Source organism: Oncorhynchus tshawytscha, linkage group LG05 (assembly GCF_018296145.1).
Source record: "Oncorhynchus tshawytscha isolate Ot180627B linkage group LG05, Otsh_v2.0, whole genome shotgun sequence".
Taxonomy (NCBI): domain Eukaryota; kingdom Metazoa; phylum Chordata; class Actinopteri; order Salmoniformes; family Salmonidae; genus Oncorhynchus; species Oncorhynchus tshawytscha.
In genome coordinates, this window is record NC_056433.1 from 60,498,008 (window position 1) to 60,522,965 (window position 24,958).

Consider the following 24,958-nt stretch of genomic DNA (forward strand, 5'->3'; position numbering starts at 1 on the left):
TTATTACCAATTGGATGCATTCACGGTTCTTCAACTCGTTGAGAAATGCAGATTGGATAATGGCCAACAAGCTACTTCAACCATAAAGGAAAGGTAACAGCTATCATGCTTGTAAATAATTCTGATTTTTACGTTTTGTTACATTTAACTGCCAAAAATGCTGTTATCGAGATAATTTCCTTAGTGGGTGACTTCAGAGGTCAGTATGTGGGAGAAGCCGCGCTCAGCGATGATAGACTAGTAATTACCAGTTGGAAGGGTCGTTCATGTGGCCTTTTCCCAGTTGAATGAGGTAAATACCACCTTCTCACTTGTTTATGAACGCAGCACAACTCGAGTCGGGGCTCGGGATTGTTCTGCATCATCGTTCAACATAACAGTACAGTCCTTTTTCAATTTTCACACCTTCATATGCAGAGTAGAGGACAAATTTGTACAGAAGTGTCCACGTTGCACGTATAATTGGTATATTTTTACGAATGCCTCCACTTGCAAAGATCGAGATATGACCAGTGTGAGCAATGTCATTTGACTGCCTGCCTCTCATTAACTGGGAAGGAAAGTACAGGGAATGCCATAAAATTGGTCAAACAATGCAAATCACACGGAAAACCATTCCATGTGTCAAGAACAAGTCCTGAATATTGCTAGTTGCCTTATAATAAAACACAGGATACTAGTATTATTCATACAACTACAGCTCACAGACATTGCAAAACCACACCATGAACAAAGTGGTCCTATATGGAACACTCATTTCAACAATCTATTCCTCTATCAACCAAAAAAGTATGTCTGTATTGTCAATAATATGGTCATATGTATAACAACGAATGGTCAAATAGGATTGTATTTGTGATTGAGATTAACCATCAAGCACATTAAAACAGAGATAAGGTGCAGGCAAAGTTAATTTAATGGCATAAAGACAATAGAAATGTACGTGCGATACAAATTGAATGGCATCATGTTTAGCAAAAAGAAGATGAGAAACAAACAATATTGTAAATTAATGTCAGTGGGAATAAAATTGTAGTTTTAGTACTACAAAGAACAATATTGTTCTCTAAAATTCACCTTGGTGCATACCCTGCAAACAGAAATTAGTCGTAAGGATGTCCCCAGAACTTCGGAAGGTTGCGTCATGGTCCCCTGGACATCCTGTTTGCTGGGTATCTATGCACTTCAGTCTTGTCTTTATTTTCTAGGGAGCTCATCAAGAAGCCTTAGCTGCAAATTTCCACCTCTGTAGCCACTGCTGAAAAGTCAGTCCCCCCTTGCGTATGCCAGGCAGAACAAACTGAGCAGGCTGATCCCACCTGCACAGAAATAACACAAGAAAAAGGTGAATTGTCAATAGTAGCAGGTGTATAATATGGAGGTTCAATATGAGTAAGAGTTATATGGGAGAAAGTGTTAATTGTAGCACTTACCAATGGCAAATGGCAATCTTGACCTGATAACCATAAGAAAGGCCCTGTGAGCAGCGCTGGGTAAGCTCCCAAACCTTGGGCAATAAAGACTTAAGCAGCTCCTTGTCTTCCTCCAGGACACGTAGCAGGAGGGCTAAGGAGGAATACATAAAAGGGAGATGAAAGCGAGACGAAGAGATCAAACATGTACGATTGCATAATCTGCCTTTGGTTAACTAGGTAAAGATGAGTGATACAGTTTGATTGGCATCTGATTGGATGGCATCGAGCTCTACCATTTGTTAGTTTGCGTCTTTGAACTCTATGGAAGATCTGTACCTTGTTGGTCAGGTGCAGGAAGCAGCGCTCCCTGCTTCTCTACATTTGTTAAAGAGGAGGAGTGCAATTGCAGCAAACGGCGCAGAAATCGAAGCTCCAGATGCTGGGATAGAGCTTGGGTGTACAGTTCCTCAGGGGCCTGGCAGAGAATCATAAAGCAGGCACAAAACAGACAACACATAAATAAACAGGAGGATAAGAGCAAGATGCAAACCACTGGGTGCATAAATGGCCATGGAATAATCAGCTGGAACTCACTCGATACATTGGGAAAGCCAGGCTTTGACACAGATTGTGGAAGGGCAAGGAATGCAAGCGATGGATAGACAACCACGATGCTGGAATTCTCTGCTGGCTGAAATATATATAGCAGTTCACAAAACTTTACCATCTGAAAAATGTTCCTTTGAGAATTTTTTCTCATCCAGACCAAATAGTGATAAGAAGGATAACGCTTCTCAACCATCAAATACGAACAAATATGAAGCGCTTACCCTTCAATGATCCTGCGGTCAAGTGTCAACAGTGACACGTTCCCAAACTGTCTGGCCTCTTGGGACACAGAGTTGCGAAGCCTATTGGCTGCTGAAAGAACTTTAGCAAATTGGGGAACCAGCTTTCCCTGAACAAACTGTCCAATCTTAGGTCAGACAGGAGAGAAGAAAGGGTCAAGTTAGATGGCCACAGTTTACACAATATGCATTACAGTACACAGCAGCATAGAGTGAGTCTACCTCCTTGTGCACACGAGTCAGTTCAGTCTTAGCTGTTGAGTTCCCCTTGATCAGACCGCTTATCTGTTCCTGCCTGACATCCTATAAAGAAAAACATGAAAAAAGTGTGTCACATTTCCTTTTATACCTTTATTTAACCAGGTAGGCCATTTGAGAACAAGTTCTCATTTACAACTGCGACCTGGCCAAGATAAAGCAAAGCAGTGCGACAAAAACAACACAGTTACACATGGGATAGACAAACGTAGTCAATAACACAATAGAAAAATCTATATAGTGTGTGCAAATGTAGTAAGATGAGGGAGGTAAGGCAATAAATAGGTCATAGTTGCGAGATAATTACAATTTAGCATTAACACTGGAGTGATAGATGTGCAAGTAGAGATACTGAAGTGCAAAATAGCAAAAAAATAACAATATGGGGATGAGGTAGTTGGTTGAGCTATTTACAGATGGGCTGTGTACAGGTGCAGTGATTAGTAAGCTGCTCTGACAGCTAATGCTTATAGTTAGTGAGGGAGATAAGTCTCCAGCTTCAGTGACTTTTGCAATTCATTCCAAAGAAAATCAATTTAGCCTCAAATAAATAATGAAACATGTTCAATTTGGTTTAAATAATTCAAAAACAAAGTGTTGGAGAAGTAAAAGTGCAATATGTGCCATGTAAGAAAGCTAACGTTTAAGTTCCTTGCTCAGAACATGAGAACATATGAAAGCTGGTAGTTCTTTTTAACAGGAGTTTTCAATATCCCCAGGTAATAGGTTGTAGTTATTATAGGAATTATAGGACTATTTCTCTCTATACCATTTGTATTTCATTAACCTTTGACTATTGGATGTTCTTAAAGGCATTTTAGTATTACCAGTGTAACAGTATAGCTTCCGTCCCTCTCCTCGCTCCTACCTGGGCTCGAACTAGGAACACAACGACAACAGCCACCCTCGAAGCAGCGTTACCCATGCAGAGCAAGGGGAATAACTACTCCAAGTCTCAGAGCGAGTGACATTTGAAACGCTATTAGCGCGCACCTCGCTAACTAGCTAGCCATTTCACATCGGTTACACCAGCCTAATCTCGGGAGTTGATAGGCTTGATGTCATAAACAGCAGAGCTGCAGGCAAAACACACGAAAGTGCTGTTTGAATGAATGCTTACGAGCCTGATGGTGCATACCATCGCTCAGTCAGACTGCTCTATGAAATCATAGACTTAGTTATAACATAATAAACACACAGAAATACGAGCCTTAGTTTCTGGATTCGACCATATTAATAACCTATCTCGAAAACAAGACGTTTATTCTTTCAGTGAATTACGGAACCATTCCGTATTTTATCCAACGGGTGGCATCCATAAGTCTAAATATTTCTGTTACATTGCACAACCTTCAATGTTATGTAATAATTACGTAAAATTCTGGCAAATTAGTTCACAATGAGTCAGACTGCCCAAACTGTTGCATATACCCTGACTCTGCGTGCAATGAATGCAAGAGAAGTGATACAATTATATTAAGTTAAAATAAGTGTTAATTCAGTATTGTTGTAATTGTCATTATTACAAATAAAAAAATATAAATAATAATAATAAATAAAAAGAATTACAAAAAAATAAAAATATCTGCTGATTAATCGGTATCGGCTTTTTTTTAGGTCCTCCAATAATTGGTATCGGTGTTGAAAAATCATAATCGGTCGACCTCTATTAGGTACACATTGGAGCAACGATACGCACCGCATCGATTATATGCAATGCAGGACACGCTAGATAAACTAGTAATATCAACAACCATGTGTAGTTAACTAGTGATCATGATTGATTGATTGATTGATTGATTTTTGTAAGATAAGTTTAATGCTAGCTAGCAACTTACCTTGGCTTCTACTGCATTCGCATAACAGGCAGGCTCCTTGTGGAGTGCAATGTAATCAGGTGGTTAGAGTATTGGACTAGTTAACTGTAAGGCTGCAAGATTGAATCCCCCGAGCTGACAAGGTAAAAATCTGTCGATCTGCCCCTGAACGAGGCAGTTAACCCACCCACTAGGCCATCATTGAAAATAAGAATGTGTTCTTAACTGACTTGCCTAGTTAAATAAAGATTAAATAAAGGTGTACAAATAAATAAATAAATGGGCCAAATCGGTGTCCAAAAATACAGATTTCCGATTGTTATGAAAACTTGAAATCGGCCCTAATTACTCGGCCATTCCTATTAATCGGTCGACCTCTAGGTAAGATAGTCAGTTTTACAAGGGTATGTTAGGCAGCACGAGTGAAGGAGGCTTTGTTGCGAAATAGGAAGCCGATTCTAGATGTAATTTTGGATTGGAGATGCTTAACCTCTGAGCACGGAACCCGGTAGCGGGCTGAAATTCCACAACATACGGTGATCGCTACATAAATAGTCATATTAAACATTCATGAAAATACAAGTGTCTCACATGTATCGAAAGCCTAGAATCTTGCTAATCCAACTGCGTTGTCAGATTTAAAAAAGGATTTACTGCGAAAGAATACGAAGCGATTATCTGAGCATAGAGCCCCATAAAAAACAACTATTTCAACCAGCAAAGGCGTAACATAATCACAAACTGCATTAAAATAAATGGTTTACCTTTGACGATCTTCGTCTGTTTGCAATTCCAATGCTCCTTGTTACACAATTAATTATATTTTGTTTGATCAAATCCGTTTTTATAGCCTAACACGAAACATTTTGTGAACCGCTTGTGTCTTGAATTCACTGCAATCAACTGGTTTGTTTGTAACACAACCAAACCTGATGGGCCACTTCGCGGGACGTATTGACTGAAAGAAACCGATTTGAAGACAACAAGTAATGACATCCCTGTGCACCAATGATATGACCACTGTTTCGTTGATTGACTGTATTTTAACCCAATGACCACTGATCGTCTTGGAATCTAGCTGGGTAGATAGTCAATGAGCTGAGGTAAGCGGCAATATGCAATGGTTGTGTGTTGGAAGACCAACCCATGTCGTAAACTCAAGCGTAAAGAGAGTCATTCACTATTGAAGTTTTATTCCGGAAGGAGCTACGCATTTTACGCACAGCGTTGTTTTGGTAAACGCGCACTGTGTATAATCTGTAACCTGCCTGCAGAAGAGGAACAATGTCACTGTTTTGGACTGGTAAGTTCTTCTCATGCTAATGCCGTTGTTTGAAATTAACAATATAAAATATTATTTATGAAATGAAATAGCCTATTTGAGGCTGTTGAGGGGAGGGCAGGCCCACAACAATGGCCAAAGTGAAATGGAGACAGTAGATATAGCTGGTCTGTTGTAATATAATAAAGACAGTAGATCTAGCTGGTCTGTCATAATATAATAAAGACAGTAGATCTAGCTGAAATGTCATAATATAAAAGAGACAGTAGATGTAGCAGGTCTATAATAATATATTCAACCTTATGTTCCCTGTACTCATATATATATATATATCTGTTTACTATACCTCAGCAGCACAATATTGTGTAGAGCTTTGGCAAAGTGGGTGATGTTATATCCTTCCTGTTTGGCCCTGTCCGGGGGTCTCATCGGATGGGCCCACAGTGTCTCCTGACCCCTCCTGTCTCAGCCTCCAGTATTTATGCTGCAGTAGTTAGTGTCAAGGGGCTAGGGTCAGTTTGTTATATCTGGAGTACTTCTTCTGTCTTATCCGGTGTCCTGTGTGAATTTAAATATGCTCTCTCTAATTCTCTCTCTCTCGGAGGACCTGAGTCCTAGGACCATGCGTCAGGACTACCTGGCATGATGACTCCTTGCTTTCCCCTGTCCACCTGGCCTTGCTGCTGTTCCAGTTTCAACTGTTCTGCCTGCGGCTATGGAACCCTAAACTGTTCATATTTACTCGAGGTGCTGTCCTGTTGCATCCTCTACAACTACTGTGATTATTATTATTTGACCCTGCTGGTCATCTATGAACGTTTGAAATTCTCGGCCATGTTCTGTTATAATCTCCACCCGGCACAGACAGAAGAGGACTGGCCACCCCTCATAGCCTGGTTCTTCTCTAGGTTTCTTCCTAGGTTTTGGCCTTTCTAGGGAGCCTTTCCTAGCCACCGTGCTTCTACACCTGCATTGCTTGCTGTTTGGGGTTTTATGCTGGGTTTCTGTACAGCACTTTGAGATATTAGCTGATGTACGAAGGGCTATATAAATAAATTTGATTTGATTTGATAGAGGACTGAGGGTCTTCCAAATATTGAAAGTGTGTAAATAGTTAACCGTGTTATTTTGTAAATGTATATTTTTTTCCCCCATATTTTTTTTTTTTTTGGGGGGGGTTAGAATACCATTTTGGCATTTTGTATATTGTTATTTGTTTCAAAATGTATACCTTCACCAATTTGGCCACATTTGGGCTACTTGTGTGGGACACCTGGTGACGTCGCGATAAATGTAATGTAGCACACTCATTTTGGAAGTTATCATTCTGAAACTTTGCACAAGTACTGTTGCCCTCTTATATTTTTCACTGAAATTGTCCCCATCATCCTATCTGAATGTTTGTTTTATCTTCATTTTAAAGATGATACAACAATAAAAATTAAAAACGTATGTTTTTTTTCATTGTATTATCTAAACCAGATCTATTGTGTTATACTCTTCTACATTCAATTCACATTTACACAAACTTCAGAGTGTTTTCTTTCAAATGGTACCAAGAATATGCATATCCTTGCTTCTGGGCCAGAGCTATAGGCAGTTAGATTTGGGTATGTCTTCAGGTGGAAATTGAAAAAAGTAGGGGGGTAGTTCTAAGAGGTTTTAATGTGAGTCTGGAAGGAGAGTTTACAGTCTAACCAGACACCTAGCTATTTGTAGTTGTCCACATATTCTAGGTCAGAACCGTCCAGAGTAGTGATGCTAGTCGGGCGGGCAGCGATCGGTTGAAGAGCATGCACTTAGTTTTACTAGCATTTAAAAGCAGTTGGAGGCCACAGAAGGAGTGTTGTATGGCGTTGAAGCTTGTTTGGAAGTTTGTTAGCACAGTGTCCAAAGAAGGGCCAGATATATACGGAATGGTGTCGTCTGCGTAGAGGTGGATCAAGGAACCACCAGCAGCAAGAGCGACATCATTGATATATACAGAGAAAAGAGCCGCCCGAGAATTGAAACCTGTGGCACCCCCATAGAAACTGCCAGAGGTCCAGACAACAGGCCCTCCGATTTGACAAACTGAACTCTGTATGAGAAGTAGTTGGTGAACCAGGCGAGGCAGTCATTTGAAAAACCAAGGCTATTGAGTCTGCCAATAAGAATGCTGTCGACAGAGTCGAAAGCCTTGGCCAGGTCGATGAAGACGGCTGCAAAGTTGTTTTTAATCGATGGCGGTTATATCATTTAGTACCTTGAGCGTGGCTGAGGTGCACCCATGACCAGCTCGGAAACCAGATTGCATAATGGAGAAGTAGGGTGGGGTTTGAAATGGTCAGTGATTTGTTTGTTAACTTGGCTTTCGAAGACCTTAGAAAGGCAGGGCAGGACAGATATAGGTCTGTAGCAGTTTGGGTCTAGAGTGTATCCCCCATTTGAAAAGTGGGATGACTTCGGCAGCTTTCCAATCTTTAGGGATCTCAGACGATACGAAAGAGGTTGAACAGACTAGTAATAGGGGTTGCAACAATTGCGGCAGATAATTTTAGAAAGGGGGCTTGGGCAGGTTGCTGTGGGGGGTGCAGAGCTGTTGGCTGGGTTAGGGGTAGCCAGGTGGAAAGCATGGCCGGCCGTAGACAAATGCTTATTGAAATTCTCGATTATCGTAGATTTATCGGTGGTGACAGTGTTTCCTAGCCTCAGTGCAGTGGGCAGCTGGGAGGAGGTGCTCTTATTCTCCATGGACTTTGCAGTGTCCCAAAACTGTTTGGAATTAGTACTACAGGATGCAAGTTTCTGTTTGAAAAAGTTAGCCTTTGCTTTCCTAACTGTGTATATTGGTTCCTGACTTCCTTAAAAAGTTGCATATCGCGGGGGCTATTCTATGCTAATGCAGTACACCAAAGGATGTTTTTGTGCTGGTAAAGTGCAGTCAAGTCAGGAGTGAACCAGGGGCAATATCTGTTCTTAGTTCTACATTTTTTGAATGGGGCGTGCTTATTTTAGATGGTGAGGAAAGCACTTTTAAAAGAACAACCAGGCACCCTCTACTGGCGGGATGAGGTCAACATCCTTCCAGGATACCCGGGCCAGGTCAATTAGAAAGGCCTGCTCGCTGAAGTATTTTAGGGAGCGTTTGACAGTGATGAGGGGTGGTCGTTTGACCGGGGACCCATTACAGACACAGGCAATGAGGCAGTGATCGCTGAGATCCTGGTTGAAGACAGCAGAGGTGTATTTGGAGGGCAAGTTGGTCACGATGATATCTATGTGGGTGCCCATGTTTACGGATTTAGGGTTGTACCTGGTAGGTTCCTTGATCATTTGTGTGAGATTGAGGTAAATGTGTGGCAAGTGTTGAAATAGTAATGATGGCAGGTTCTCACCCCAAGCTGTCTGAAGTCCACAATGTTTTGCCATTGGCTCCGTAGGTTGCGGAGGTCCTCCTGTCGGTCGCTGGCATGCTGCTCCATTTGAACACACTGGTCCCGCAAACCATTTCTCACTGCTGCCTGAATCACACACTGCATCTCCAGCTTAAACACTGACCTGGGCAGGATGGAAACATGGGAGAAAATAGGTTTTAAACTGGGAAAGCGTAAAGAGCATCACAAACAATAGATACAGACAACAAACCAGAGTATTCTGATGAATTGACATGACTGGTTTAGAGGCTGAGCATGTTCATTGATGACATGTAAACGTAATGTAAATGATGTGGAAGAAGCCGATCTATAGTGCAGATTTACAGTGACAGGGCGTCGGTTTGAGATTCCCCGCCAATCAGCTCTAAATGTGCCTCTTTCTTTCGGGTATGAAGCTGGGTCTGGAGCTGTTGAATTCGTGACCGTGTCTGAGCCAGTTCCATCAGACTCTGTTCCACCTCCTCCCAAGCTGACTGCAAAAAGATCCCACACATATTACTGTTCTAGCCTATGCAGTGTCTTGGCCCCATGTTGGTATTTTAGTGTAAACGGAAACGTGTAAAGTACCTGTAAAAGACTCTTAACGGTTGGTAGCTCTTCCTCTTCTTTTGAGATTTCCAGTAGGTGATTACTCTCGTAGCAAAACCTAAAATAAAACAGATACATTTGCCCCTATAATTCAAATCCATGCAGATATTTTTGTCCAGCTAACTTTATCAATTTAACCATTTATCAGCCTCCTGAGTGGCACAGCGGTCTAAGGCACTGCTTTGCAGTGGTATAGGCATCACTACAGACCCGGGAACGATCCTGGGCTGAATCACAACCCGGCCATGTTCGAGAGTCCCATAGGGTGGTGCACAATTGGCTCAGCATCTTCCAGGTCAGGGGAGCGTTTGGCCAGGGGGGCTTTACTTGGCTCATCGCGCTCTAATTACTCCTAGTGGCGGGCCGGTTGAACGGTGTTTCCTCCGGCACATTGGTGCGGCTGGGTTAAGCGGGTGGGTGTTAAGAAGCACAGTTTGGCGGGTCATGTTTCAGAGGACACGTGACTCAACCTTCGCCTCCCGAGTTGCAACGATGAGACAAGATTGAAATTGTGGAGAAAAGGGGTTAAAATAAAATATATATATTTTTTTAAATATACATATTTTTTTAACCATTTACCGTAATGCAGCAACATCACGAGCCATACCCAAAGAGGTAAGCATCTCCTCCAATGTCATTTCCTGTCCCAAGGCCAGGTACCGCAAGGCTGACAGCACTTGGTTCGGAGGATAGCATTGCAACAAGTCCTGATGAGATTTGAAAAAATAACAATATGATTCTCACTCAAATAAAGAAAATAGGAAACAGACCATGATGTAACTATCTAGGTGCAAACAATGCAACTTACCTCCACAGCACTTAACCAATGCTGAAATACTGCAGTTCTCTGTTCACGTGTCAAGCTGAAGAAAGAGAGAGAACAATGATTTATCAATAGAAGTATCCCATGGATGACTCCGGTTCCTATATAAAACCATCTGATGATTCTTACTGTGTGGCAGTGGAAGATGTCATGTTCAGTTCACTCTCTTGCAAAGACTGGAAGAACTGGAGTCTTTCATCACACAACTCTCGGACGTTACGCTAAGGAGAAAAATAAACAAGACCAGTAAAATGCAAAACCATCACTTCGAAGACTATCATATAAGTAATAAAATATAGTAAAGCACTTACCAGAACCTTAGGCTCTGCTCCTGATGGGTTGAGATGGTCCCCACTGCTATTGGAGGTTTCATTTCCAAACACCACCTTCACCTCTGCCCTCCTGCAAAACACACCAAAAGTAAAGAATGGATTTAGGGTTGGCTTGAGGTGTCAAATGCATGTGGAAGTGTGGTAAGAAATGGTAAAAGGGTAAACAGCAGAGGCTCTAGCAAGCACACCTAGACAGCTGCTCCAGAACCTGGGAGTGCCCACTGATCTTGAGGATATCCTCTGAAAGAGAGTGGCGCTCCTTCATGCAGCGCTGCTTAAAAGCCTGTAAAAGCAGCTCCCTGCATTGGTTCTCCTCCACCATCTCCCAGCTCCGGTTAATGGACTCCTCTACTCAATACAAAGGGATTACAGAGAACAGCGCGTCAAGGCGAAAGAGGACATCCACATATACAGACCTAGCAGATTTTGGGATGTGGTATGTAGAAAAAAGTATATATATTTGGTAAAATGCTCACCCTCAGTAACCAGCTGTGCTTCAGTCCCATTGATTTGAGAGTCCAGGTGGTTTAGTTCTACTCTCAGCTCATCCATCTGCTCCTGAAGCTCAAACCGCTTAGCAGCATCACTCTGCCCCACTACTTGTTTCAACTGCAAATGTGTACATACAATAATGTAAAAGAATGAGCACACAGAAAACATAACGCTAACACATTGCTACAGTATCACATTTATGACTATCAAACTATCTAGACATTTGTTTAGAGAAATATGGTTGTACCTCCTTATCGTGCAGAACTTTGTACCTGAGAGAGCACAATGTCAAGGCTTGTATAACTGTACATACAACAAAACCTGTGTGTCATATTAATATCAGAGAAATTAGGCAGTTATCCTATCAAGAGTTGGTGTCATCTCAGAGACAATGAAATTATCACATTTGTAGGTAACTCAAGACACCAAAAATAAAGGATACCATCGGAGATTTCCACGCATAACCCTTACATTCCTGCAAAGAGAAAGGAATAGAGAAGATATTGGAAGAACACACGTAAAAGGACAAAACGACAATAGTTGACCTAGCTACTACAAAATAAATTGATAGAAACACTAGGAAGTATAATTAATAAAGTTGTAAAAACCTGTCTGCATACCCACCTCTGATTGAAAATATGTTGTGTGACATATCTCCATATAGAGGCACCGGGGCCAACACATAACCTGAATCAAAACAAACATCAATATACTTAACGTTACTTGGGTTAACTCAATGTTGGGACAAATTCGTTTTAATTAGTCTGCAACTGCCGATATGAAAGACTGTAGTTAGAATTGCTACCAAGACAAAAAGGAATAGCTCAACAAGGCCAAAAAAAAGGTGCATGTACGTTAAATTGGACATTTATGAATGACGTTACGCACGTTTTAAAGTAGCTGTCGTTTGGGAGACTTTGGGTTGGTAGATTAAATTCTTCAATCGCCCACAGCTTTAGCTCCCGCAGCAGGGTCCTGTCTCCCATCCTTCTCCAGACAAAACAAGCGAGGCGTTAGCTAGCTATCCAGCTCAATAATTCTCACCAAAATCGAATACTAGCAAGTACATTTTAGCTTGACGGGTGGCTTTAATAGTACGATGGCGAAGTAGATTTGCTTCTAAGTGATTGACTGTCAAAAAAATGGCAAGAAAAGTTAGCTGTCCTACTTTGCTCAGTTGGGCGCTTGTTATTTTTCCGCCCGTTCAACTTCCCGCTCTGCAGCATATCCGGTGACGTTTGCTTAAGTTCTGAAACAGGACAAATAGGACGTAAAACGTTCTACAACATTACGCCGATTCTGTTGCAAAACATTTCGGAAGCAAACTGAACGAAACTGGACGAGATCGACCTGGATTTGTCTATTCAGAATTCTCGTTTTGGTCTGTGTGATTCTTAAATGGTTTCCGTAATGAACACGAAAAGGTTACACACAATGGGAAACTTACATTTGAGTAATTTAGCAGACGATTTTATCCAGAATGACTTAAAGTTAGTGCATTAATTATAAAATAGCTAGGCGGGACAACCACATCAGAGTAAGTACATTTTCCCCTCAATAAGGTAGTCAGAGCGACACAGCAGCTTTCATCCACTTCACCATTCCGTATAAATACATATTCCAGTCATATGGCAAATAATAATAAAGACCTAATAGTCAGGGTCGGTCCTGGACGTTCTGCTGCACTAGGCGAGATAAAAATTAGCCCCCGCTAGGATTGGGCTTCGGCCAATTTTTTTCTCCGCTAAAAGTCTGAGGAGCAGAACATAATAGCAGGCCAATTAATAGGTTAAACACATGTTTAATACATCTGTTTAGTAGGCTATATTATCAGTTCAATGTCAATAACATAGCCTAATATTTTCAATCTGATTACATTGATAAAATCACGAATGCCCTGGATGTTCTGCCGCCCTAGGTGAGACAAAAATAATTACATTTTAGACATCCTTATTCATCTACGCATGGCACTTTCAGAAGTTACCTTTCCACCCAGACAGGCTCTATTGACGCAGAAAACTGTAAGCTTCAAATGCTGGGTACTCCTCGGTTGTATAACCCAGCAACAGAAGTGCTTCCCTAAAAGCTACCTGGGTTTAAACAAACATCTTCTCATTTCAAAAGAGAAAAGCTCAGTTTATATAGGGAAAGAATAGCAAAGTATTTGTTTTATCTCCTCGAATATTATAGGCTGGAGTTTAGCTTCAGATTGTCATAGAGATTAATCAATATATCCCCATATGCATCGGAGTCACGTCTTTCACAGTCATTTTAGAGCTTGTTTCTACCATAAGGCATCACAGAGTTAAGCATTGTTATAGAACGCTTTATGTAATCTGGATACGATATGTATTTATTTCAAAATATAAAGCAAACAATAGATTTCCTTTTTGCCCTTTTATTTAACAAAGGGTATGTGATACCCTCACTCAATTCGAGCCCTGGTTTTAGTCAAACACACCAAGCGCTTCCCAGACACGGGTATTTAATCAGTGCATACGACAGTGTTGGAGTATTTGGCTATAACGACATCGATGGATAGGATAATTGTGTCTGTCGAACAGGTGGGTTTACTACTTATTTTTTGGAAGATGAAGAAATAAGCTCCAATTATATTTATCCTCTGCATCGGAGAGTTACAATGTTGATGTCATTATGCACCCTACTACCTATAGTAGGAAAACACGTTTCTCATTAATAATATCCCACCTGTTAAAAAAATAAATCAATCAAATGTATTTATAAAGCCCTTCTTGCATCAGCCAATGTCACAAAGTGCTGTACAGAAACCTAGCCTAAAACCCCAAACGGCAAGCAATGCAGATGTAGAAGCACAGTGGCTAGGAAAAACTCCCTGAAAGGCCAGAACCTAGGAAGAAACCTAGAGAGGAACCAGGCTCTGAGGGATGGCCAGTCCTCTTCTGGGTAGAGATTATAACAGAACATGGCCAAGATGTTCAAACATTCATAGATGACAAGCAGGTCAGATAATCACAGTGGTTGTTTTGGGTGCAACAGGAAAGCACCTCAGGAGTAAATGTCAGTTGGATTTTCATAGCTGATCAATCAGAGTTAGAGACAGGTGCGGTAGAGAGAGAGTCCAAAACAGCACGTCCGGGACAAGGTAGCACGTCCAGTGAACAGGTCAGGGTTCCATAGCCACAGGCAGAACAGTTGAAACTGGAGCAGCAGCATGACCAGGTGGACTGGGGACAGCAAGGAGTCATCAGGCCAGGTAGTCCTGAGGCATGGTCCTCGGGCTCAGGTTCTCAGAAAGAAAAGAGAGAAAAGAGAGAGAGAATTAGAGGGAGCATACTTAAATTCACACAGGACACCGGAAGAGACAGGAGAAATACTCCAGATATAACAGACTGATCCTAGCCCCCTGACACATAAACTATTGCAGCATAAATACTGGAGGCTGAGACAGGAGCGGTCGGGAGACACGATACCCCCGGACAGGGCCAAACAGGTAGGATATAACCCCAACCACTTTGCCAAAGCACAGCCCCCATACCACTAGAGAGAACTTCAACCACCAACCTACTACCCTGAGACAAGGCCGAGTATAGCCCACAAAGATCTCCCCCACGGCACGACCCGAGGGCGGCGCCAACCCGGACCAGATCACGTCAGTGACTCAACCCACTCAAATGACGCATGGAAGAGCACCAGTAAGCCAGTGACTCAGCCTCCGTAATAGGGTTAGAGGCAGAGAATCCCAGTGGAGAGAGGGGAACCGGCCAGGCAGAGACAGCAAGGGCGGTTCGACGCTCCAATGCCTTTCCGTTCACCTTCACACCCCTGGGCCAGACTACACTCAATCATAGGACCTGCTGAAAATATGAGTCTCCAATAAAGACTTAAAGGTCGAGACAGAGTCTACGTTTCTCACATGGATAGGCAGACCATTCCATAAAAATGGAGCTCTATGGGAGAAAGCTCTGCCTCCAGCTGTTTGCTTAGAAATTCTAGGGACAATAAGGACGCCTGGGTCTTGTGACCATAGCATATGTGTAGGTATGTACAGCAAGACCAAATCGGAACGATAGGTAGGAGCAAGCCCATGTAATACTTTGTAGGTTAGCAGTAAAACCTTGAAATCAGCCCTAGCCTTAACAGGAAGCCAGTGTAGGGAATCTAGCACTGGAGTAATATGATCCATTTTTTTGGTTCTAGTCAAGATTCTAGAAGCCGTGTTTAGCACTAACTGAAGTTTATTTAGTGCTTTATCCGGGTAGCAGGAGAGTAGAGCATTGCAGTAGTCTAATCTAGAAGTGACAAAAGCATGGATTAATTTTTCTGCATCATTTTTGCACAGAAAGTTTTGGATTTTTGCAATGTTACAAAGATGGAAAAAAGCTGTCCTTGAAATATTCTTGATATGTTTGTCAAAAGAGAGATCAGGGTCCAGAGTAACACAGAGGTTCTTCACAGTTTTATTTGAGATGACTGTACAACCATCAAGATTAATTGTCAGATCCAACAGATCTCTTTGTTTCTTGGGACCTAGAACTAGCATCTCTGTTTTGTCCGAGTTTAAAAGTAAAACATTTGCCGCTATCCACTTCCTTATGTCTGAAATACAGGCTTCCAGGGAGAGCAATTTTGGGGCTTCACCATGTTTCATCGAAATGTACAGTTGTGTATCGTCCCCATAGCAGTGGTAGTTAATATTATGTTTCCAAATGACATCACCAACAGGTAAAATATATAGTGAAAACAATAGTGGACCTAAAACAAAACCTTGAGGAACACTGAAATTTACAGTTGATTTGTCAGTAGACAAACCATCCACAGAGACAAACTGATATCTTTCCGACAGATAAGATCTAAACCAGGCCAGAACTTGTCAGTGTAGACCAATTTGGGTTTCCCATCTCTCCAAAATTTCAATAAGCATTTCTCTACGGCTGGCCATGCTTTCCACCTGGCTACCCCTACTGCCCGGTCAACTGCCCGGCACCCTCCACAGCCAAAGCCCCCACCATTTCCCCTTCACCCAAATCCAGATAGCAGATGTTCTGAAAGAGCTGCAAAATCTGGACCCCTACATATCAGCCGGGCTAGACAATCTGGACCCTTTCTTTCTAAAATTATCTGCCGAAATTGTCGCAACCCCTATTACTAGCCTGTTCAACCTCTCTTTCGTATTGTCTGAGATTCCCAAAGATTGGAAAGCTGCCGCGGTCATCCCCCTCTTCAAAGGGGGTGACACTCTAGACCCAAACTGCTACAGACCTATATCTATCCTACCCTGTCTTTCTAAGGTCTTTGAAAGCCAAGTTAACAAACAGATTACCGACCATTTCGAATCCCACCGTACCTTATTAAGCATCTCCAATCCAAAATTAAATCTAGAATCGGCTTCCTATATCGCAACAAAGCATCCTTCACTCATGATGCCAAACATACCCTCGTAAAACTGACCATCCTACCGATCCTCGACTTCGGTGATGTCATCTATAAAATAGCCTCCAGCACTCTACTCAACAAACTGGATGCAGTCTATTACAGTGCCATCTGTTTTGTCACCAAAGCCCCATACACTACCCACCATTGCGGCCTGTACGCTCTCGTTAGTTGGCCCTCGCTTCATGCTCGTCGCCAAACCTACTGGCTACAGGTTATCTACAAGTCTCTGCTAGGTAAAGCCCAGCCAGCCTTATCTCAGCTCACTGGTCACCATAGCAGCACCCACTCGTAGCACGCGCTCCAGCAGGTATATCTCACTGGTCACCCCCAAAGCCAATTCCTCCTTTGGTCGTCTTTCCTTCCAGTTCTCTGCTGCCAATGACTGGAACGAACTGCAAAAATCTCTAAAGCTGGAGACTCTTATCTCCCTCACAAGCTTTAAGCGCCAGCTGTCAGGGCAGCTCACAGATCACTGCACCTGTACACAGCCCATCTATCTACCTACCTCATCCCCATACTGTATTTATTTATTTATCTTGCTCCTTTGCACCCCAGTATCTCTACTTGCACATTCATCTTCTGCACATCTACCATTCCAGTGTTTAATTGCTATATTGTGATTACTTCGCCACCATGGCCTATTTATTGCCTTAACTCCCTTATCTTACCTTATTTGCACTCACTGTATATAGACTTTTTGTTTCCTTTTGTTCTACTGTATTATTGATTATGTTTTGTTTATTCCATGTGTAACTCTGTGTTGTTGTAAGTGTCGAATTGCTATGCTTTATCTTGGCCAGGTCGCAGTTGCAAATGAGAACATGTTCTCAACTAGCCAACCTGGTTAAATAAAGTTGAAAAAATAAATGAAAAAAATAAAAAAGAATGTGGTGATCGATGGTATCAAAAGCATCACTAAGGTCTAGGAGCACGAGGACAGATGCAGAGCTTTGGTCTGACACCATTAAAAGGTAATTTACCACCTTCACGAGTGCAGTCTCAGTGCTATGATGGCATGACTCCATATCACACATGGCGTGACCCCATAATTGTTACAATTACAATAAAAATAACACTTTTATATAACATATTTAACATATATTTGAATATTTCTGTAGAACTGTAAAACAGAGTAAGATCATTTGAGCTTTGGAAACAAGTGCTTTCATAAATGCATGGCGGGCCTAGTTTCGCTGGAGTTGTGTAAAATAAGTTTTATGTCAATGACCCAGCCTTAACGAATTTCGCTTATTTACATTTTGAATTTGATTGCCCAACATCAGTTTCAACATTTATTTATTTTTCGTCTCCACCTAGAGTGGCCGCTTTCCTCTGCTGTGGTGCTGATGTGTTTTCCCTCGGTAGCTGTACATGGTCCTGAAATCAAATCATCTGATTTTGCTTGGACACCAGCCTGATCTCCAGCTCCACCTCTGGAAACTATCTAGGTGGTCATGCGACTTCTCCTGCGAGCTGAGGAGGTGGCACAGATTCTTCCAGTCCCTGGTTCCATCCCTGACCAGTGCAGATTTGCACTCGTGTGAAAACATTTTGCAGCAAAAACAGAAGGCTGCATCGTTTTGCTTGGTCTCTCCCCATTCGCCATCCTCCTGTTGTAGTGGGCCACAGAAAACTTTCATTGTCCCTCATCTCTTGGGAAATTCCCATCCTTAATCCTGATGTGGCCCAGCCTGCACTAACATATCCCTTAAAGATCCATTCCTATATTTTGGCCACTCACTGGGATCTTTTATGTTTTTTGTCTAGGAGTTCGGATTTATCAGCAGCACCACCACTGTCATCTGGGACGGGGAGCGACGAATCTGAGTCTGGGTCCAAGATAGTAGGGTCTTCGCCAACATTGTTTGGAGGTGTGGCTAGGCCTGGTGCGACCACCTGTTCTAGTCCAGCCAGAGAGCTTTAATCATTGGTGGAACTGCATGGCTCCGACTCCTCCGGTTTGCCCTCTTCGCTGCTAGGATCAGCGAACTGGGGCTCGTCGTTCTCGGCGAATGAATGACCTGTCCTCGTAGGCTTGTCATTCTCCACACCAGCTGATGGTCATTGCTGCACGCTGATCAATTTCACCAGCGAATCTTTCTTTGGTTTGAGATTGTGCCTCTTTTCTCATTGTTTAAAAAAATATTCGCGTCCTGATAGTTTTTGTCTCTTAGACTTGGTAGCAAATTGTTTCAAATCTATAGATTACTTTTAGCTAAAACAATATCCACTAGTAGTAGCTAGCTCACGTTAACAAGCGAGGTTAGGCTACTGCCTTAATCACTAATCGTTTTCGTCACACACAAACAAACTTAATAAAAATACAATAATTTAATTGGCATATTAATTTTATTAATGTTTCACAATTGGATAATCCCATATAAACATACACATCACCATAGTTACCAAGGCTATTGGGAGTGAACTTCGAGAGAAGTGGGAATGGGGTTGGGGCGGGAACTGCAGCAAGACTTTTTAAAATGTTATTTAAACTTGCTTTAAAAAAAGAGGTATGCACACAACAAATACAAACAAATATAAATATACAAACAAGAGTACATAAACCTAACAGTATTACATATCAAGATTAATTTTCAATTTGTTAAATACTTTTATGGTGCGTATTGCTTTTTTGTTTTTACATTTACTGATCATTTCAAAATAATATTTAAATTACATCTTAAATAATGTGAAGAGGGGTTTGTTCTCTGCCCACATCATTTTATGGACAAAGAATCTTCCATGAAAGATAAACAAATTAACAATGATAGTTAAATCAGGGTCCATATCATTTGGATCAAAATAAAACATAATATCAGAGTCTTTCAAATTAACATTAATAGTCGTTTCTTTTAAAATAAATCTTCTAACTCACTCCAAAATCTTCTGAAAAGAACAGTCCCAAAATAAATGGTCAAGAGTTTCTGGGTCACAACCACAAAATACACATTTGTTATCAATAGCTATTTTAAATCTGTATATAATAAAGGTCTTTACAGGATATATTCTATGAATGAGTTTGTATGATACTTCTTTCACCTTATTAGATATACAATATTTACCAGATAACAACGAAACTGTGTTCCAGTTCACTTGTCCTAGGGCTGCATTCCAGTACATTTTACCAGAGGGAATAGTAACATATTGACTATTGACATAGTTTCCTTATATACATGTTATTACATTTATAGTTTAAATGTCGATTCCTTCTAATTGTATTGAGGCTACAAAATCCTCAACAGTTGCACTTGGAGTGTTGTTATATTCTCCTAAAAGAAGAATAGCACCTTTAGGGACAGCTCTAACAACAATTTGATACTCCTCAGGAGTGAATGTAACATTGTGTGTTCTAATAAATTCTGGATAATCATATAATTGTCCATCATTATTCAATAATTGTTTAACCCAGATAATGTTGTTGTCAAACCAGTTCTGGAAAATAAAGACTTGTTTTTGTATTTATGTCTTTATTATTCCAGATTGTATACCTATGTGGGGAAAAATTGTGTTTGTAGAAGTACTTGTTTATGAAAGTTTGCACGCTTAATTGGGATTTTACCCATATTAAAGTTGCATTTGAGTAAGAATTCTAGACCAGAAATCTGTTGGAATATTAAATTAGGGATGATATTCCAAATGAAATCCTTATTTCTTAAATAGTGTTGTATCCATTTAATCTTAAAAATTATGTTAGAGGTTTTAATATCCAGAGAATTCAACCCTCCCTCACCCTGGGTGCTACATATTACCGCTTTTCTTAAATAATGAGGTTTATTCCTCCATATGAAGTTAAATAATTTAGTATCAACCATTTTAGTTACTGACAGAGGAACATCCAAGGCAAGGGAGGTGTAAACTCATCTGGACCTTCAGATTGTGATAAAAGTACACATCCAGATAAAGAAAGATCTCTTAATAACCAGGAGTTAAATCTCTTTCCAATTTTCTCTACAATAGGAGAGAAATTTAAGTTGGCCCTTTCTTTCTGATCTTTGCTAACTTTAATACCAAGATATGTGATCACGTCTTTTACAGGGATATTACATACTGAGTTTAGGTCATATCTTTTCAACACAAATAATTCACATTTCCTAATATTCAGAGATAAACCTGATACATGTGAGAAGGCATTAATACACTCAATAGCTTTCCTGACTTCATTATGATCAAAAAAAGGTGGTGTCGTCAGCCAATTGTGAACATTTTATCTCTTTGTCTTGTATCTGAATACTCCTAAAACTAGCCTTATTTATATGATGTTCCATAACTTGTCTGACCAATAAAAATAAGAAAGGAGAAATTGGGCATCCTTGTTTAATTCCACGTCTAATGTCGAATCTTTGTGAAGTTCCATGGGATAATTTAACAGAGCTGTTATTAATATTGTAAAGTGTCTTAATTACACTTTGAAAATATTGATCAAAACCAAAAAATCAAAGTCTCTAAAAGAAAATAATGTTCAACTGTATCAAATGACATGTAAAAGTCTAAAAATCAAATAAAGCTATCTTCCATAATGTGCTCATTGTCGTCTATCAATTCCAATACTAGTCGAACTGCAGCAAGGCTATGAGCTGGTGGCGCCGGAGGGCGGCAACCAAATTGTCAAAATGCCGCCCCAAATTGAAGTGCCGCTATAGTCTTGCTTAATGGGAGGTCCGGCCCTGCTAATAGGCCAAAACCAGATGGTTGTTTAGATTGGCTCATGACGATGAAGTTGCACATTTAAAAAGTATACTGAACAAAAATATAAACACGTGTTGGACCCATGTTTCATGAGCTGAAATAAAACATCCCAGAAAGCATGAAAAGCTTATTTATCTATTTTTTTTTGTGCAAAAATGTGTTTACATCCCTGTTGGTGAGTGTTTCTCCTTTCCCAAGATAATCCATTCACCTGACAGGTGTGGCATATCAAGAAACTGATTAAACAGCATGATCATTACACAGGTGCACCGTGTGCTGGGGGACAATAAAAGGCCACTCTAAAAAGTGCAGTTTTGTCACACAACACAATGCCACAGATGTCTCAAGTTTTTAAGGAGTGTGCAATTGAAATGAATGCAGAAATGTCCACCAGAGCTATTGGGAGAGAATTCAATGTTAATTTCTCTACCATAAACATTGTTTTAAAGAACTTGGCAGTACATCCAACCGGCCTCCCAACAGCAGACCACGTGTAACCACACCAGCCCAGAACTTCCACATCCAACTTCTTCACCTGCGGGATGGTCTGAGACGAGCCACCCGGACATCTGATGAAACGGTGGGTTTGCACAAGCAAAGAATTTCTGCACAAACTGTCAGAAACCGTCTCAAGGAAGCTCATCTGCATGCTTGTCATCCTCACCAGGGTCTTGACCTGACTGCAGATTGGCATCGTAACCGATCTCAGTGGGCAAATGCTCACCTTCGAAGTGTGCTCTTCACAGATAAAGCCTGGTTTCAACTGTACTGGGCAGCTGGTGTGTATGCCGTCGTGTGGACGAGAGGTTTGCTGATGTAAACGTGGTTTAGACTACCCCATGGTAGCAGTGGGGTTATGGTATGGGCAGGCATAAACTGTGCATTTTTGCCCCAGTCTATATAATATACAACAAACACAAGCGCATTTTATTAATGGCAATTTGAATGTACAGAGATACCGTGACATGATCCTGAGGCCCATTGCTGTGCCATTCATTCGCCGCCATCACCTCACGTTTGATCATGATAATACATGGCCCCATGTCGCAAGGATGTGTACACAATTCCTAGCTGAAAATGTCCCAGTTCTTCCATGGCCTGCATACTCAACAGAAATGTCACCCATTTGGCATGTTCCGGCGCCGACAGAGATGGCCGCCTCGCTTCGCGTTCCTAGGAAACTATGCAGTTTTTTGTTTTTTTACGTGTTATTTCTTACACTAGTACCCCAGGTCATCTTAGGTTTCATTACATACAGCCGAGAAGAACTACTGAATATAAGATCAGCGTCAACTCACCATCAGTACGACCAAGAATATGTTTTTCGCGATGCGGATCCTGTGTTCTGCCTTACAAACAGGACAACGGAGTGGATCCCATGCAGCGACCCGAAAAAACGACTCAGAAAAAGAGGGAAACGAAGCGGTCTTCTGGTCAGACTCCGGAGACGGGCACATCGTGCACCACTCCCAGCATTCTTCTCGCCAATGTCCAGTCTCTTGACAACAAGGTTGATGAAATCCGAGCAAGGGTAGCATTCCAGAGGGACATCAGAGACTGCAACGTTCTCTGCTTCACGGAAACATGGCTAACTGGAGAGACGCAATCCGAAGCGGTGCAGCCAGCGGGTTTCTCCACGCATCGCGCCGACAGAAACAAACATCTTTCTGGTAAGAAGAGGGGCGGGGGCGTATGCCTTATGACTAACGTGACATGGTGTGATGAAAGAAACATACAGGAACTCAAATCCTTCTGTTCACCTGATTTAGAATTCCTCACAATCAAATGTAGACCGCATTTTCTACCAAGAGAATTCTCTTCGATTATAATCACAGCCGTATATATCCCCCCAAGCAGACACATCGATGGCTCTGAACGAACTTTATTTAACTCTCTGCAAACTGGAAACGATTTATCCGGAGGCTGCATTCATTGTAGCTGGGGATTTTAACAAGGCTAATCTGAAAACAAGACTCCCTAAATTTTATCAGCATATCGATTGCGCAACCAGGGGTGGAAAGACCTTGGATCATTGTTACTCTAACTTCCGCGACGTATATAAGGCCCTGCCCCGCCCCCCTTTCGGAAAAGCTGACCACGACTCCATTTTGTTGATCCCTGCCTACAGACAGAAACTAAAACAAGAAGCTCCCACGCTGAGGTCTGTCCAACGCTGGTCCGACCAAGCTGACTCCACACTCCAAGACTGCTTCCATCACGTGGACTGGGAGATGTTTCGTATTGCGTCAGACAACAACATTGACAAATACGCTGATTCGGTGTGCAAGTTCATTAGAACGTGTGTTGAAGATGTCGTTCCCATAGCAACGATTAAAACATTCCCTAACCAGAAACCTTGGATTGATGGCAGCATTCGTGTGAAACTGAAGGCACGAACCACTGCTTTTAATCAGGGCAAGGTGTCTGGTAACATGGCTGAATACAAACAGTGCAGCTATTCCCTCCGCAAGGCTATCAAACAAGCTAAGCGCCAGTACAGAGACAAAGTAGAATCTCAATTCAACGGCTCAGACACAAGAGGCATGTGGCAGGGTCTACAGTCAATCACGGACTACAGGAAGAAACCCAGCCCAGTCACGGACCAGGATGTCTTGCTCCCAGGCAGACTAAATAACTTTTTGCCCGCTTTGAGGACAATACAGTGCCACTGACACGGCCTGCAACGAAAACATGCGGTCTCTCCTTCACTGCAGCCGAAGTGAGTAAGACATTTAAACGTGTTAACCCTCGCAAGGCTGCAGGCCCAGACGGCATCCCCAGCCGCGCCCTCAGAGCATGCGCAGACCAGCTGGCCGGTGTGTTTACGGACATATTCAATCAATCCCTATACCAGTCTGCTGTTCCCACATGCTTCAAGAGGGCCACCATTGTTCCTGTTCCCAAGAAAGCTAAGGTAACTGAGCTAAACGACTACCGCCCGTAGCACTCACATCCGTCATCATGAAGTGCTTTGAGAGACTAGTCAAGGACCATATCACCTCCACCCTACCTGACACCCTAGACCCACTCCAATTTGCTTACCGCCCAAATAGGTCCACAGACGATGCAATCTCAACCACACTGCACACTGCCCTAACCCATCTGGACAAGAGGAATACCTATGTGAGAATGCTGTTCATCGACTACAGCTCGGCATTCAACACCATAGTGCCCTCCCTGACCTCCTCCCTACTCCCTGTTCACCCACGACTGCGTGGCCATGCACGCCTCCAACTCAATCATCAAGTTTGCGGACGACACAACAGTGGTAGGCTTGATTACCAACAACGACGAGACGGCCTACAGGGAGGAGGTGAGGGCCCTCGGAGTGTGGTGTCAGGAAAATAACCTCACACTCAACGTCAACAAAACTAAGGAGATTATTGTGGACTTCAGGAAACAGCAGAGGGAACACCCCCCCATCCACATCGATGGAACAGTAGTGGAGAGGGTAGCAAGTTTTAAGTTCCTCGGCATACACATCACAGACAAACTGAATTGGTCCACTCACACAGACAGCATCGTGAGGAAGGCGCAGCAGCGCCTCTTCAACCTCAGGAGGCTGAAGAAATTCGGCTTGTCACCA

The 24,958-nt window shown here is 42.0% G+C and overlaps 1 protein-coding gene across 1 annotated transcript; it reads right to left on the minus strand.

Moving 5' to 3' along the window:
• Positions 1 to 898: 898 nt before the first annotated feature.
• LOC112251029 (HAUS augmin-like complex subunit 5) lies at positions 899 to 12,541 on the minus strand. The gene is made up of 20 exons (XM_024421656.2): positions 12,440 to 12,541; positions 12,160 to 12,258; positions 11,896 to 11,958; positions 11,714 to 11,746; positions 11,519 to 11,543; positions 11,256 to 11,388; positions 10,968 to 11,127; positions 10,759 to 10,849; positions 10,577 to 10,668; positions 10,433 to 10,487; positions 10,204 to 10,331; positions 9,604 to 9,682; positions 9,361 to 9,509; positions 8,998 to 9,160; positions 2,486 to 2,566; positions 2,246 to 2,391; positions 2,010 to 2,106; positions 1,752 to 1,890; positions 1,434 to 1,566; positions 899 to 1,319 (listed from the first exon to the last, which is right to left on the minus strand). The coding sequence occupies exons 2-20, from the start codon at positions 12,255 to 12,257 to the stop codon at positions 1,217 to 1,219; spliced, it is 1,968 nt and encodes a 655-aa protein (XP_024277424.1). The 5' UTR covers position 12,258; positions 12,440 to 12,541; the 3' UTR covers positions 899 to 1,216.
• Positions 12,542 to 24,958: the final 12,417 nt, after the last annotated feature.

Coding starts and splice junctions, on each gene's coding strand:
- LOC112251029 (XM_024421656.2), bottom strand. CDS start 12,257: ATGGGAGACAGGACCCTGCTGCGGGAGCTAAAGCTGTGGGCGATTGAA. Junction 11,747..11,895: donor CAACATATTTTCAATCAGAG/GTGGGTATGCAG, acceptor TTCTCTTTGCAG/GAATGTAAGGGTTATGCGTG. Junction 11,128..11,255: donor AGCACAGCTGGTTACTGAGG/GTGAGCATTTTA, acceptor TGTATTGAGTAG/AGGAGTCCATTAACCGGAGC.